General features: G+C 41.9%; 1 protein-coding gene across 2 annotated transcripts in view; it reads left to right on the top strand.

Moving 5' to 3' along the window:
- LOC120929700 (E3 ubiquitin-protein ligase MYCBP2-like) overlaps positions 1-13,954 on the top strand; it is a 138,976-nt gene extending 125,022 nt beyond the window's left edge. Inside the window, exons 16-19 of one of the 2 annotated variants that reach the window (XM_040341405.1) lie at positions 2,693-2,844; positions 3,270-3,375; positions 3,626-3,654; positions 13,709-13,954. In XM_040341405.1, coding sequence (XP_040197339.1) covers positions 2,693-2,844; positions 3,270-3,375; positions 3,626-3,654; positions 13,709-13,794 — 373 coding nt within the window. In that variant the 3' untranslated portion in view covers positions 13,795-13,954. The remainder of the gene's footprint in view (positions 1-2,692; positions 2,845-3,269; positions 3,376-3,625; positions 3,655-13,708) is intronic. The other variant, XM_040341404.1, reaches the window with a different exon arrangement.
- The last annotated feature ends 250 nt before the right edge of the window (positions 13,955-14,204 follow it).

Raw genomic sequence — 14,204 nt, 5'->3', positions numbered from 1 at the left:
GTTTTTTTTTGATGCTGTACATACCTTCGTACAGCTATTCACCCGTGGCTTCGGGGTTGCGAGTCCCGCAGGAGTGGGCGTTCCTCACATGCTGGTGATTGACGTTTTGACAAAAAAACAGCTCCCCCCTGTTGCGTAAGTCGCGTCACGATTGGCAAAAGGAGCTGAACGGCGATGCGCAGTATAGCGCCGACTCGCCGTTTGGCTCCTTTCGCGACGCAGCTTACGCGACGGGGGGAGCTGTTTTTTTGTCAAAACGTCAATCACCAGCATGTGAGGAACGCCCACTCCGCGGGACTCGCAACCCCGAAGCCACGGGTGAATAGCTGTACGAAGGTATGTACAGCATCAAAAAAACATAACAGGCATAATCGTATTGTAATGTGGGGGGCCAGTGTAATTGGAGAAAGTGGTTTTTAGGGTGAACCTCCCCTTTAGACCTTGCTAAATGATTGATTAGCCACTTCTGACCCTTTTTTTGCAGAGGCACTAGAGAATAAAATTATGGATTTGCAATTTCTTTGTTTCACAGTATTTGCACAGCGGTTTTTTTCAAACACAAATTTTTGGGAAAAAAAATACACTAACAAATAGAATCACATTTCCCATTTTTGTTAAAATCTAAAAGGAGCTGAAGAACGGGGAGAGCTGTGTGTAAACACGGCTTCCCCATCCTTCACTGTGGCGCTGTCATTGATCGTCCGTTCCCTGATCTAGGGAAAGACTATCAATGACGTCACCCGTCCAGCCCCGCCCCCCTACAGTTAAACACATATGAGGTCACACTTGACCCCTTCAGCGCCCCCTTGTGGTTAACTTCCAAACTGCAATTGTCATTTTCACAGTAAATGCATTTTTATATTTTTTTGCTGTCCCAAAAATGTGTCAATTGTCCGATGTGTCCGCCATAATGTCGCAGTCGCAAAAACAATCGCTGATCGCCGCCATTTAGTAGTAAAAAAAAAAAGTATGAAAATGCCATAAAACTATCCCCTATTTTGTAAACGCTGTAAATGTTGCACAAACCGAACGCTTATTGCAATTTATTTTTTTTACCAAAGGTAGAATACGTATCGGCCTAAACTGAGAATTATTTTTTTTTAGATATTTTTGGGGGATATAGCAAAAAGTAAAAAATATAGCATTTTTCAAATTGTCGCTCTATTTTTGTTTATAGCGCAAAAAATAAAACTGCAGAGGTGATAAAATACAACCAAAAGAAAGCTCTATTTGTGTTATAGCGCAAAAAATAAAAACCGCAGAGGTGATCAAATACCACCAAAAGAAAGCTCAATTTTGTTGGGAGCCACGTCGCACGACCACGCAATTGTCCGTTAAAGCGACGCAGTGCCGAATCGCAAAAAGGGGCAAGGTCCTTTACCTGCATTTTGGTCCGGTCTTAAGTGGTTGAGATACCTACCTGTTCATGCTTAAAATTGTGCACACTCATGGAATATTTTAAAATCTCCACCTGTGACGCTTTCAAAGCCTATACAGTATATTGGTTTTAGAGTTAGATGAGGTCTGGTGCTAGAATTATTGCTCTTGTTCGTGGCAATACCTCCCATGTGGTGTGATCGCCGTTTACATATGCGTGCGGGAACAATGCATGTGTTTGTCTTTGCAGGGGGGAGAGGGAGCTTGTGTGTTTGTTTTGTTGTTTTTTTTTTTTTTTTTTTAACGTGGCTTTATTTTTTTAATCATTTTTATTGCGGTCACAAGGCATGTAAACATGCCTTGTGACAGCAACAGGCAGGACAGACTTTCTTTATGGATAGATCTGGGTCTGTTAGACTCCAGATGCCTACTCTGTCCTTAAAAGTATCTGATCGGTGTGATCACATACTTTTTGCAAATTTAAAAATTGGCACTGTTTACATCTGGCGAATCTGGTAGTGACGACAATGCTCATCGCTTCCAGTTTCCTATACCATTGGGGACCTTCCTGTCCTTTGGCGAGCTCCTGTGGTAGCCAGCAGAAGAGCCGTCTTCATTCCTGGCTCGCTTGTGGGATGGTGCATATAGAAGCCACACTAGCTTGAGGCTACCCCTCCCACTGCCTGTTAAGTGTCATCCAGCTGCTAATTAGCCGCTAGGATGGATTTTCCATAAGCCTCCTGATAAAACGGTACTGGGATGATGTCTGTCACTGCAGGCATCATCCGGTATAAACCACTTGAAGTTGAATGATGTACATGTACAGGTTTTGGTGGCAAGTGGTTATAGCTACAGTTATTAACTGCCCTTTAAAATCTGAATTTAGCTTTCCAATACAGTAGTTGAAAGTTGCTTAGTGGGTTTTAAGAAATCTGCTTAATGCTTTTTTAAGGTTGGCTTCATGTCTGTACATTGCAGTAAATGCATGGTAAAACACACACTTTACAGTAAACCATGTGTGATGTGTGTGCAGTCCGCGTTATTCTGAAACCGCTGAGCACCTTAAAGAGTGCGTCTGCTTTTTGTTATGTTGTGTTGTATTATGGCCCATTAGAAATTGGCAGGATTCTACAATGTACTGCAGATGAGTGAAGAGGGCCTGAATGTCTTGTAGAAGCACAGGGAATGTACATACTAGCAATAACCTAAGACTGAAAACATGTGTGTCCTGGGCCTAATGATACTTTCAGTTGCCTTATTTTCCTTCTTGCATCCTTTGTATTTCTCACATTCCGGCTTTATTCTTATGCTGCAGAGTTTGTGGCTGTGGTTCTGGAGAGTCAGGCTGTGCAGTGTGTGGATGTTGCAAAGCTTGTGCTCGAGAACTGGATGGACACGAAGCACGTCAAAGAGGAATTCTTGATGCAGTGAAGGAGATGATACCATTGGACTTGCTCCTAGGTAAAGGTATGAAGTCTTCCCTTTTTTCTCATTTCTGTCTGTCTGTTCCTTGATTTGGGTTTTTTCTAGGTTTAGGCTTTCATTAAAGTGTACATGTGGGCAAAATATAACCAAGAAACATGTTTGACTAAGCTCTTGTGCAAATGCATTTCTTCCATTGTATATTTGTGAATTACTACAAGTACAGTAAAATACTGGATTATACCACTAAGCATGCACCAGGTTATGGTTCAGCAGCACTGACAGTCTAAAATGAGCTGCAATTTCAGATAATCTGCATATGTATTGCTAGGTTTACAGGGGACTTTGAACCAGTCAATTGAATGGGGATTTGCAGTCCCCCCCCCCTTTTTTTTTTTTTTTTTAGAATGGGGGTTATTTAGTTCTGAAGAGAAGCAGGTTAACTTTTTGGGTTTTTGTCAAACTTTCAGCTGTGCCAGTGCCAGGAGTTAACATTGATGAACAGCTTCAGTTGCGTCAGGATGACAAGCGACAGAGGGCGGTCGTCAGGAGACACAGGATAGATGAAGGAAGAGGGTAAACTTGCCTATTGAAGTTGTTTGTGCTATACTTTAGCAGCTGAAATAATAAGTCTTGGATTAGTATTAATGTATACATCCTCTTTATTTTTTATTATTAGTTAACACCTTTCATTGATGCAGCTGTCATTGTAACTTCCTATCTGAATTGTATAAATCTTAAGCTCATGTCCATATTTGTCTCTAAAACTAAACAGAAAGCTGTATTTTTTTACTGTCATTTTATTTTTTATTTCTCCTTTTTTAGGCAATAATAATAGACCTAATGGAAATATAGGTATGGCGACTATCCCGATAACTGGTAATTGTAATGAATGTATACTGTGAGCCTGTAGGTAAATGCTTACACTTCTTGCAAACTTCAGGAGCTCTGTGAATCACATGGTGTTTGGTTTCAGATTTAGGATGAATTGCCAAAGGTATCCTATTTAAATTACATTTTTGTAAGCGCTTCTCTGCCATCAGATGTCAATCCTTTTTTTTTTTTTTTTTTTTCTCTATCTCTGTGTTGTGTGTGTGTGTGTGGGAGTAGTGTTACTGGAGCTTCAAATCTGATACAGCCTCTACTGAATACTGTAAATACAGGTATAGAGTCCTAATCGTGAATAATTGCAGCACATATCAAAGTCTGCAGCGTGGTGTCTGGGAAGATATAAATGGTCACCTGTGAGGAAAATATACGCACATGATGGTGATATAAACCATTTACTAATTTTATATTTTGGTAATAAACTATATATTTTTATTTAACCTAAATGTTAGCTACTTTAGCGAGCTCTGGTGACATACTATCATTGAAAAAGCCATGCTTTTTTTTCTGCTCAGCTTCTTTCACTTAAAAGTTTTTTTTATTGAAAATAAACAAGACATAGCATACAATAGATAAGGCACTCAGTAAACATGACTAGCAAAATAGTGCACAACAAAATAGACAGACCTCAATGATCCCTAGTTGCAAAAAGAATAGCACAATAATGTGAACTGATGACCGAAGTCGGTGACAAATGAAAGTAATGAATACCATAAGGGTAACATCTAGTCAAAGGAACACTCAAACAAAAAAAATGATAAAAATCACAAAATTCAGAAATCACAAAGAAAGAAAATATAAAGAAAAAAAGGTGAAAAACAAACAAATCTCTGGATTAATCTGATATGCGAAGCAAAAACCAGGGGTTCCATTTAGCATCGTAAAGTGGTATGGTATCTCTAAGTGTGGATGAATCTTCTCAGTGAGCATAATTTGGTCCACCCTTGACATAATCTGTGCTAGGGGAACTGTGCTGGACTTCCAGTGGAGCCGCGATCGTCCAGTGGACTGCTACACAAATAGTGTGCAACAGACGCATCAGAGGTTTAGGGGGTGTCTGCTATACTCTCGAATACCAAACAATGAGCGTGTTAGAGCCCATGCGCCTCCCCGCCAACAAATCCAAAACCTCCCAAGTGGGACGCAATTTCTCACAGTCCCAAAATAGATGTAAAAAGATCCTGAAGGGGACAACCACAAAAAGCACAAAGGGGAACTCTGAGGGGGAAAATCCTGCTTAAATCGAAGAGGGGTGAGGTACCAGCGGGTGAACAATTTAATGGCCGTTTCCCGAACAGAAAGGTAAATCGTACATTTTCCTCATGTTCTGCCAGCCAGCATCCCAATCCCTCTGTTCATAACCAAGGCCCATCTCTTGGTCTCATTGAGCCATGTGTTTCAGAATGGAACCCCTCCCGACCCCCTCCATTGGATCTATACAACATAGAGATGAGACCCTTCTGCCTAGGGGAAGTAGAACACATGGTTTCAAATACCGTATTGGTGTCAGAGGGGACAGCCGCATAGTGTGTCTGAAAAAAGTGACGGACCTGCAAATACCTGTGGTACTCCCTTAAGGGAATATCCATCAGCGTGCGAAGCTGAGAAAATGAGACAAATCTATCTTCGTGCTGCAAGTCCACCAGTGATGTCAGAACCATTGCTCGTCCACCAACCGAAACAAGCAGGCGTATGAAAGGCTGTCGGGAACCTAGGATCCCCTAAAAATGATGCCCCTGGAGGGAACCTAGGGCCAGACGGAGCCAAACCTCTCCCACATCCCCAGAGCGACAATGTGGTTCTTACTTTTCAACAGAGAAGCAAAATATTTTGAGGACCATAATAGACCTGGCAAATAAAAAGGCCTAACCGAATCCTGTCCAAACACTGGAGTTTCTAATGTTCCACTGGGCCAATTGCGAGAGTCTACTTGCCAAAAAATACAACCAGAGTTGAACTCCCAGCCCTCCCATCCTGTATGGTCTGTAAAGCACCTGTTTAGAAAACCTAGAGGGCTTACTGTTCCAGATAAACTTATTCAGATGAGCCTGTAATTTCAGGAGGAAGGTCTTTGAAACCGCAACAGGGAGGGCCCTAAAGAGGTAAAGGAGCTTAGGTAACAATGTCATCTTGCTAGCCATAATCCTACCTAAAAATGAGATCCTATATTGGAGACAAGACCTAAGGAGTTGCTTAAGCTGAGCAACCAACGGGAGGTAGTTAAGAGAGAAGGAAGCTTTACCCCCCAAATATGAGATGTTAGACTTAGCCCCAAGTAAACTGAATGTCTTTGAAATTTTCCACCTCGTCAGGGGGGAAGCCCACAGGAAGGCCACAGATTTAGTAACGTTCACACTGCAAGGCCAGAGACCTCTGCAAAGGAGAAAGGGGATCAAATAGATTAGGTAAAGAAACTAAAGGGTTAGTAAGAAATAGAGTACGTCATCAGCGTACATGCATAATTTATAGAGTCAGATTTGCTATAGCCAGCAATATCTGGGTGGACTAAGGATAGCAATGGCCAGTGGCTCAATTGCCAAAGCAAAAATAAGAGGAGACAAGGGGGCAGCCCTGCCTTGTCCCCCTGACGAGCCGGAAAAAGCTAGAACTGCAACCCGGGATCCTGATACGCGTGCTAGGATTTAGGTAAAGGGCATGAAATGAATGCAAAAAATCCCCCCCTCTGCTCAGCTTCTTGTTGCACCATCTCTGTAGGTTTTTTGAAAAGGATCTCTGTAATTGCAAAGTAATCTAAAAGGCCTAGACTAATGCACAAAAAAAAATAATCCCCCAGCAGCTTTAATAGCAGCCCAGGTTGTCCTCAGCCTTGTGGCTTGAATGACGGCTATACACAGTATATCCTGTGATTGCAGGGTATTATGTGAGGGCCTCAACACGGTGCCGTTTGTTTATTGGGTAATGCAGAGAGGACTGCCCACATCCAGAGAAGAGGCATGCTATGTGATTTGGACTGAAGACATCTGGAAAAAGGTACGTATAAAAATAAAATGTACAGTAAAACCTGGGTGCTTCCAGGGTACAGGTCACTGAAGGCAGATGTAAAAATAGCGTTAAAGTATATGTAAACCCTCACCTTGTAAAACAACCCATTCAGTTTTAAAATGGAAATTAAAGGCAAAACATATTAGTGTGTAGATAAAGACTATTTTTTTATTATAATATAATGTGATCACACTACCTCTGCTCTCAGTTGCATAAGAGCTGGGGAGGAGAAAACGGCAGCACACAGATCTTGTCTTGGAGAGCTTTTGCATCAATTCCTTGACCTCAATTTAGCTTGACAGATTGCAATAAAAACCTGAAGCTCCAAAACATCTCTATTCTATAGTTACATTTTTAAAGTGGTTCTAAAGCCTGAACCTTTTTTTTTAACCTTAATGCATTTCCTGTATTAAGGTAAAAGTTTAAGGCAACAGCATCTTTCACCCCCTCCAAATGCCTACCTGAGTCCTATGCCCCCTATAGACTTACCAGCACTATGCCCATCTGCAGCTGCTACGTCTTCTCTTCCTGCTTTCATAGGGGCAGACTGTGGCTCCCACTGCTGTCAGTCAAAAACTGTAATGGGAGGCAGGGCTTGAGCCCAAACTGTGTTTAATGGATGCAAGTAGCACGGTTCAGGATCAAGCCCGCATGCATGCCCCAACGAAAGCGGCTTCTTATGGGAGCACTTGCCAAAAAGGATGGAGCCAGGCCCTCCTCCGAGGGACTCTGAGATTTGGGGCTGTTCTGTGCAATTCCATTGTTCATAGCAGGGAGGAAGGAGTCCTAAAAAGGAGATCCTTGCTCTGTATCTTGCTTCCCCATTTCATGTTAAAAGGCTGAAACTGGCTACCTTACAGTGTTTAGGCACAATTGCTGAAGGTTGTCATTGAGGCAGCTCGGTTCCAAAATAGGAAAAACATGCTTTGAAACCTACTTATGCAAAAAGTGAAATTGTATTCCTATCTGTTCTCCAAGAGTTTTGTTCTATCCAACTTCCCTTTTTTAGGTAGGTAATTTTACATAAACATGCACAGAACAAAGCTGTTAATTCCGATGAAGCATTGCATTGTGCTTCTGGAACATGGTTGAGGTAGTATGTGACATATTTGGTTACATAAAGCGTTGTCCCATAACAAGCAATACCTTTTAGAAAGAAAAGTCTGCTTCATATGAAATCTCTCTTGTCTTAGGCTAAAGTTTATTTATTTACAGGCATTTTATATAGCTCCGACAATCATCCATAGTGTTTTACATGCCAAGGTGACCATAGCTCACGTACGAGGACAATTTTAATAGGAGCCAGTTAACCTAACTGCATGTTTTTGGAGTGAGGAGGTTAATCATGCAGGCACAGAGCAAACAAACTCCATCAGATATAGTCATGGTTGGGATTTTTGACCATTGACCCTTACCACTAAACTACTGTGCTGCCAACTATTTTAATCTTAAAACCATAGATGTTCTAAACCCACAACAGTGAAATCAGTTTGTATATGCAGTAAAGCATGCTTGTTATACTCAATTGGAACCTAAGGGGTTAATCCTTCTCATTGTGTAAAGGGTGTTTTGATTCTGTCTTCTTTTGAGCCTCCCCTTCCACAGCCCCCAATCCATCTCCTGATAGTGCAGAGCCGTTTGGAGTCACTCTGCACATGCTCAGTTTGTGTGTATTGCTAGAGAATTTTTTTTTCCTCTGGGAGGTTGCATGTCCTCTGCACAGGGCCAAATCTGCACTGTCCAGACAGTCATGGGTCCTGCAATCTCATAGGACAGTCAGAGGAGAAAAAAAACTCCTCCAAGCTTTACCCAGACACTGATGGAAGTCACAAGACTGCTATGGACTGCTGAGAAAGGGTAATTAGCAGTTTAATATTTACAAAAATAATTGCATTTCCTATGTTCTGTGTACTGTGTAGATCAGATATAGTGAATGCAGGGTCCTGCGTTTAGTAACACTTTAAAACAGTTGAGGGATTTTCTTCTAGCTACATTATTATCCTACAAGATTGCTCTAAGGCAGGGGTTTGTGCTAGTTACTGTCCTTTAGCTTATAGGGGGGCTGGATTGTAAGCCAGTGGGGGTATAAAATGCCCCAGGCCCAACATCAATTAGAAGAAACATGCCTCAGGGTTGTTGATTAGTAGGAGGAAAAATAGTACCACCTTGTGTGTCGGTGGAAGGTAATGGTTCTAATTTGTTAGTGCAGGAATCGTGCCCCCACTTTTAATGTCAGTGTGAGCAAGGTGCCACAAGGGGCCAGATAAAGGCTAGCAAAGTGCCACATCCAGCCCATGGTCAGCAGTTTGAAGATTCCTTTCACACAGAGCAGGGGATCTGTAAGCGGATGCCCTGGTAAATCGTAGCCGAATGGGACAGATGTCTGACATGTGCTTTGTTCAGTGTTGTGCTGGCAGGCACGGGCAGCTGGATATATAAAATGGACTTGGTTGTCTGTTTACATCTATCTACCTCCGTTCTGTCACATTTTAGGTCAGGGGAAAATTGCAAAAGGACACGGTCCCCTTTCCATTTATTTTTTGCTAAACGGTCTCCGGTAGGCAGGTGTAAACATACACGAGTCTATCTGCCTGTCCATCAGGCTGCAGGGAGCATCTAATTGGGTCTGCTTGAAAAACTGATAGGGCAAACCTGATTGTAAAGCCTGTGTGAAAGGGTCGTTAAAATTAAATTGCACCTGAGCTCAGACTATGCACCATAAAATATTTGCATGTTCTAAATAAAGTAAAAACATTTCAAAACATATCCTTGTTAATTTCTGTAGCTTTAGGCTGTAGAGCAATTCTTTGCAGCCTACCAGCCCTCTAAAAATAAAAAGTATGTGTTTCTAAGCTTCCTGAAATCTTGGAGTCTGTTGCTTTTGATGATATTTGAGATTGGTTATTTCACAGTACATGCAGCTAAATAAGTCAATGAAGGCTTATTCTAAAGTTTTTACTGATTTATGTAAAGACATGATGCCCATAGTCTGGGAACTGATGCACTTTTAAAGTAAACCAAATGCTCCTGTGTAAGTCTATCCAAATCAAGTTACTATGACGCACAGAAATCAAGTTACTATGACTACACACAAGCCTCCTAAACGGAAAAACTTCCCTTTACCTCTAAACAAAATCCCCCTATTAAGTGATACTAAAGTCTCATGTTTTTGTGAAGCATAACATGCATGTCTTGCCTGTTTCTGTGTAGTGGTTTTGCACAGAGCAACCCAGATCCTCCTCCTCGGGTTCTCTCTTCCACTCTCCCTGGCCCCTCCCTCCTGTTAAGTACCCCCAGCAGCAAGCAGCTCGCTAGGGGTGCACCCACGCTGAGCCACAGCTTCCTGTTTCTATTTCAGAGGCCCACCCATCCCCTTTGTCTCTCCTCATTTGAGCACTGACTTTGACCACAATGGGAGCCAATGGCACGTCGGTGCTGTCTCAGCCAATAAGGAGGGAGCATCCCAGGCAGCCACGAGATGGGTACTGGTATTAGGGGGGCTGCTGCACACAATTTTTTTTTCTTAATGCATAGAATGCATTAAGATAAAAAGCCTTCTGACTTTACATCCACTTTAATGCTCCTCCCAGAAACTGCAGCTCAGAGTGGAGGATTTCAGAAATAGTGGCAATGTTTTTTAATTCCGAAATCCAATGGGCAAGACTGGCTACAGGCAGTGACAATGTCCCCTGCAATAAGTTTTCATCCCACTGTGGTGTAAGCAGGCACAGCTTACATGCGGGCGACTACTCAATACAGGAGCAGTATCATTGCCACACCATCACAGGAGGGGAGGACTTCCCCAACATACGCAACAGGTATTTGTAGGCCTTTTTAGGTGGACTAAGCAAACCGTAAGTGTGGATACACTTGCTGTATAATTAAATGCTGCAGCACATATTTTTTTTTTTTTTTTTTATGGGAGCCATAGTTTTGCTTTTAGAATCGGGCCCACTAATTGGGATGTGCAAGGTAGTGGTGAATATAGAGGTGTGACCCAGATGACGGACATGTTCTATGACCTTTGTGAGCCATTCCAGCTATCCGGAAAGATCTGTTAATACCCTGAGACAGATATCCTAGAGCCCTGCACCATTTAAGGATTTGTCAGATTGCCCTACCTCCACACATTTACACTATAACGGCTTCTGATCTAAATTCACATCCTGTAGGAATTTATTTTTGGGGTCGTTCTCTGCACTGCTTTACAAAAAAAAATTCTGACCTATTTCGTAGTACTCCTAATTGCCAAACCTCTCTCGGCCTATTTTCCTGATATGCACAAGTGGTATTCATGTGCTTTTTGTTCACACTCGTCTTTGTTTCAGTAAGCTTGATTCTGGCTAAGCCCCAAAACCCAACTTCTCATAAGAGGTACAGTGGTCCATTACTTGCTCATGGAAACTCCATATTAATTTTGAACTCCACTGTTCTCATCATGTGAAAATATATTTTCAGACTCCTAACCTTTAAAGATCAGCGGAATGCCCAGCTTTCTTTGATATTACAATGATTTAAGAAGTGATGACGTTTTGCTGGCAAGCCTATAACTCTGTATACTGGCAATTCCTTTCCTTTGAGCTAACATCTTTGGTAGAGATCCGTGCTTAAATTAACAAACTTTTGTTTTAAAATCTGAACCATTTCCTTTTGACACATTTTAAATGTGTCTGACTCTCTGCACCCTGTAGTGTCTACATGTTCTGTATCTTATGGTTTTTGAGTTTATGAAGGACCCGTTTGTTTAAAAAGTAGCGTAGCAATGGGAATTAATTGCTTGCTTCCCACAGTAAGCAGATTCTTTAAAAAAATTCCATGAAAATGTTTTGCTAAAATACATTTCTGCATGGGTCTATTTTTTAAGGGGGTTAATGTAACTTGGTCCATATCGGCCTTCATAATAGGCAAATGTGATCTCTTTTTGTACTATAGAAGCCGCACCTCTTTAGTACCATCACGGGCCGTAAGGGACTTCTTGCCAGATCCATAAAAGATTTGGAAGCTCCTGTAAGAAAGGAGCTTGAGTAAGAGTATAATAACCAGGAGGACAGTTCAGACTCTTGAAAGACAGCAGATTGGAGATACTGTGTTGGCACCTGGTGACAGACAACAGACCAGGATAGATTGACCTACAGGCAAATAGACCTGATTGCAGTTAAAACGAGTACAGGCTAATGCTGGCCATACACTCCACGAAAAATCGTCCGAACGAACTTTCGAAAAACAAATGTTCAGTCGTGAGTGCAAACGATAGTGCCATCATGTAATGATTGATAAATCGTTCAGTGGACATAAATACACTTTTTTTTTTTTTTTTTTTATACATATACCTAGTGCAGAAAGTTTGGACGGGAAACGCATTAACCTTCCGATTTATCGTTAGTTCGGCAGAAAATTTCCAAATGTGTCCTTAGTTTTTTCAGCTCAAAAACGTCCCAACGATTATCGATTTTGTGTCCATTAACTGTCCGAAAAACGAAAACTGTCTGAACGACCGATTTCCGGCCGAATTTTCGTATAGTGTATGGCCAGCATAAGTAACTGGGTCAAAACCTAAAGCCAATTTGTTTCAAATCTAAATATATAAAAGACATTGTGGCCTAGGCTACTAAAACAGAGGCTGAAGTTTGAGTCTGTGCAGACTAACTTGCCCTCTTAAAGTGGATGTTCCACCCCAAAAATATAATAAAAGCCAGCAGCTACAAATACTGCAGCTGCTGACTTTTAAAATAAGGACACTTACCTGTCCTGGAGTCCAGCGCCGTCCGCAGCAGAGCACGTGCGATTGCTCGTCACCCTGCTGCTCCCCCCCCATCCACGCTGAGGGAACCAGGAAGTGAAACGCTGCGGCTTCACTGCCCGGTTCCCTACGGCGCATGCGCGAGTCGCGCCCGCCGATTGGCTCCTGCTGTGTGCTGGGAGCCGAGTGTTCCCAGCACACAACGGGGGGGGGGGGGGGGGGCGACGGGATGTGACGCAATTGCCTGTCTTTTGCACGTGAATGCCGGGCCGGAAGTGGGTGCAAATACCTGTCTTTAGACCGTTATCTGCACCCCCCTCCCCCTGAAAGGTGTCAAATGTGACACCGGAGGGGGAGGGTTCCGATCAGCGGGACTTCACTTTAGGGTGGAGAACCGCTTTAATAGACATAGAACAGATTGGTTGGAGGTAAAAACATTTTAAAACAAACCTGACCTTGGAAGAGACAATTTTTTTTTTTTTTTTGTACTACTGAAACAATTTTATCAGGTACATTTAAAAAGCAGTGTTGTGGCTGTACTTTGTCCAAACCACTGCATAATAATCATAAGTGATGCACTTTATAAATGTTCCTTTGACAGAGCACCATAACAAGAAATCCTTCTTTTTTTTTTTATTAGCTTATTGCAGCAAAGGGAGCCCTGACTACAGGTTTTCCTCAAAGTACTGTTTAAGAAGAGAGTACTCATTTGCATAGTATACATTTTATGAATGGGCCAAAAAATGCATGCTTTAATATTGAGCTATACTGTGGAGTACAGTATGGAAAATTGGTAGTGATATCTGCTCTTTGTTATAAGTCAGCTCTATGTTTCCGTAAACTAGCATTCTGTGTAGTACTCATGCACATATCACATCTGTTTGAAAAACTGCTAAACCACCCCCTTTTATTGTTTATTTTTGTATATTTTGAGTATTTTAGTAAAGTCAATGATTTGCTATTGCCTAGCCCTATGAGTAAAAGTTATTTTGGTCAAGACGTTTAATTTAGTTCATTGATGTATTGCAAATCATGTATTTCTTTATTTTTTGCAAGCTGCATATCCTGCACAACTAATGCCATCAGCATTGTAATTGTTTTAATGTTTTTACATTTAAAGCTTAATTCACTGAGATGTGCTTTAGCATCACTACCCAATGTTCAATTTACGAACGTAGAGATCTGTAATCTTTACTTCTTGACATGAAATGAACATTTTATCTGTTGCCTTACTTTCTAATAAATCCTCAATCTCATGAAGTGTTATTTTACCACCAGCTCCACCTGCTTTATTTCCTGATCCCCTACATAGACACCCACTGAAGCTCCCAGGTATCAACAACCAGAACCTAGTGTTCTTTTAAAGCGTATTGAACTGTGCAGTAATGTTTATGAATTGATTTGTATAATCAAATGACACTGAGTTTTCTAGCACTGGGAGAGCATGCTAAAGCTGGCCATACATCGGTAGAATTTTGTTTCAGAAACAAATATTACCGTATTTTCCGGCGTATAAGACTGGGAGTATAAGACGGCCCCCCTAATTTTCCAGGAAAAATGGTGGTTTTGGGATATACTCGCCATATAAGACTGCCCCCCTTCCTACTAGTCTTTCTGTAAGCTGAGGGGTACCCCTGACAGAAACAGGCTTTTTCAAATCTCACTGTGCCATTACATTACATGCTTCCGCTGTGCCATTACATTACATGCCCCCACTGTGCCATCACTTGCCCCCCCCCCCACTGTGCCATCACTTGCCCGCCCCCCCCCCCAC

The sequence above is a fragment of the Rana temporaria genome, chromosome 2 (assembly GCF_905171775.1).
Source record: "Rana temporaria chromosome 2, aRanTem1.1, whole genome shotgun sequence".
In the NCBI taxonomy this organism is placed as follows: Eukaryota; Metazoa; Chordata; class Amphibia; order Anura; family Ranidae; genus Rana; species Rana temporaria.
The sequence above is the reverse complement of the archived record's forward strand: the minus strand, read 5'-3'. Positions and strand labels throughout refer to the sequence as shown.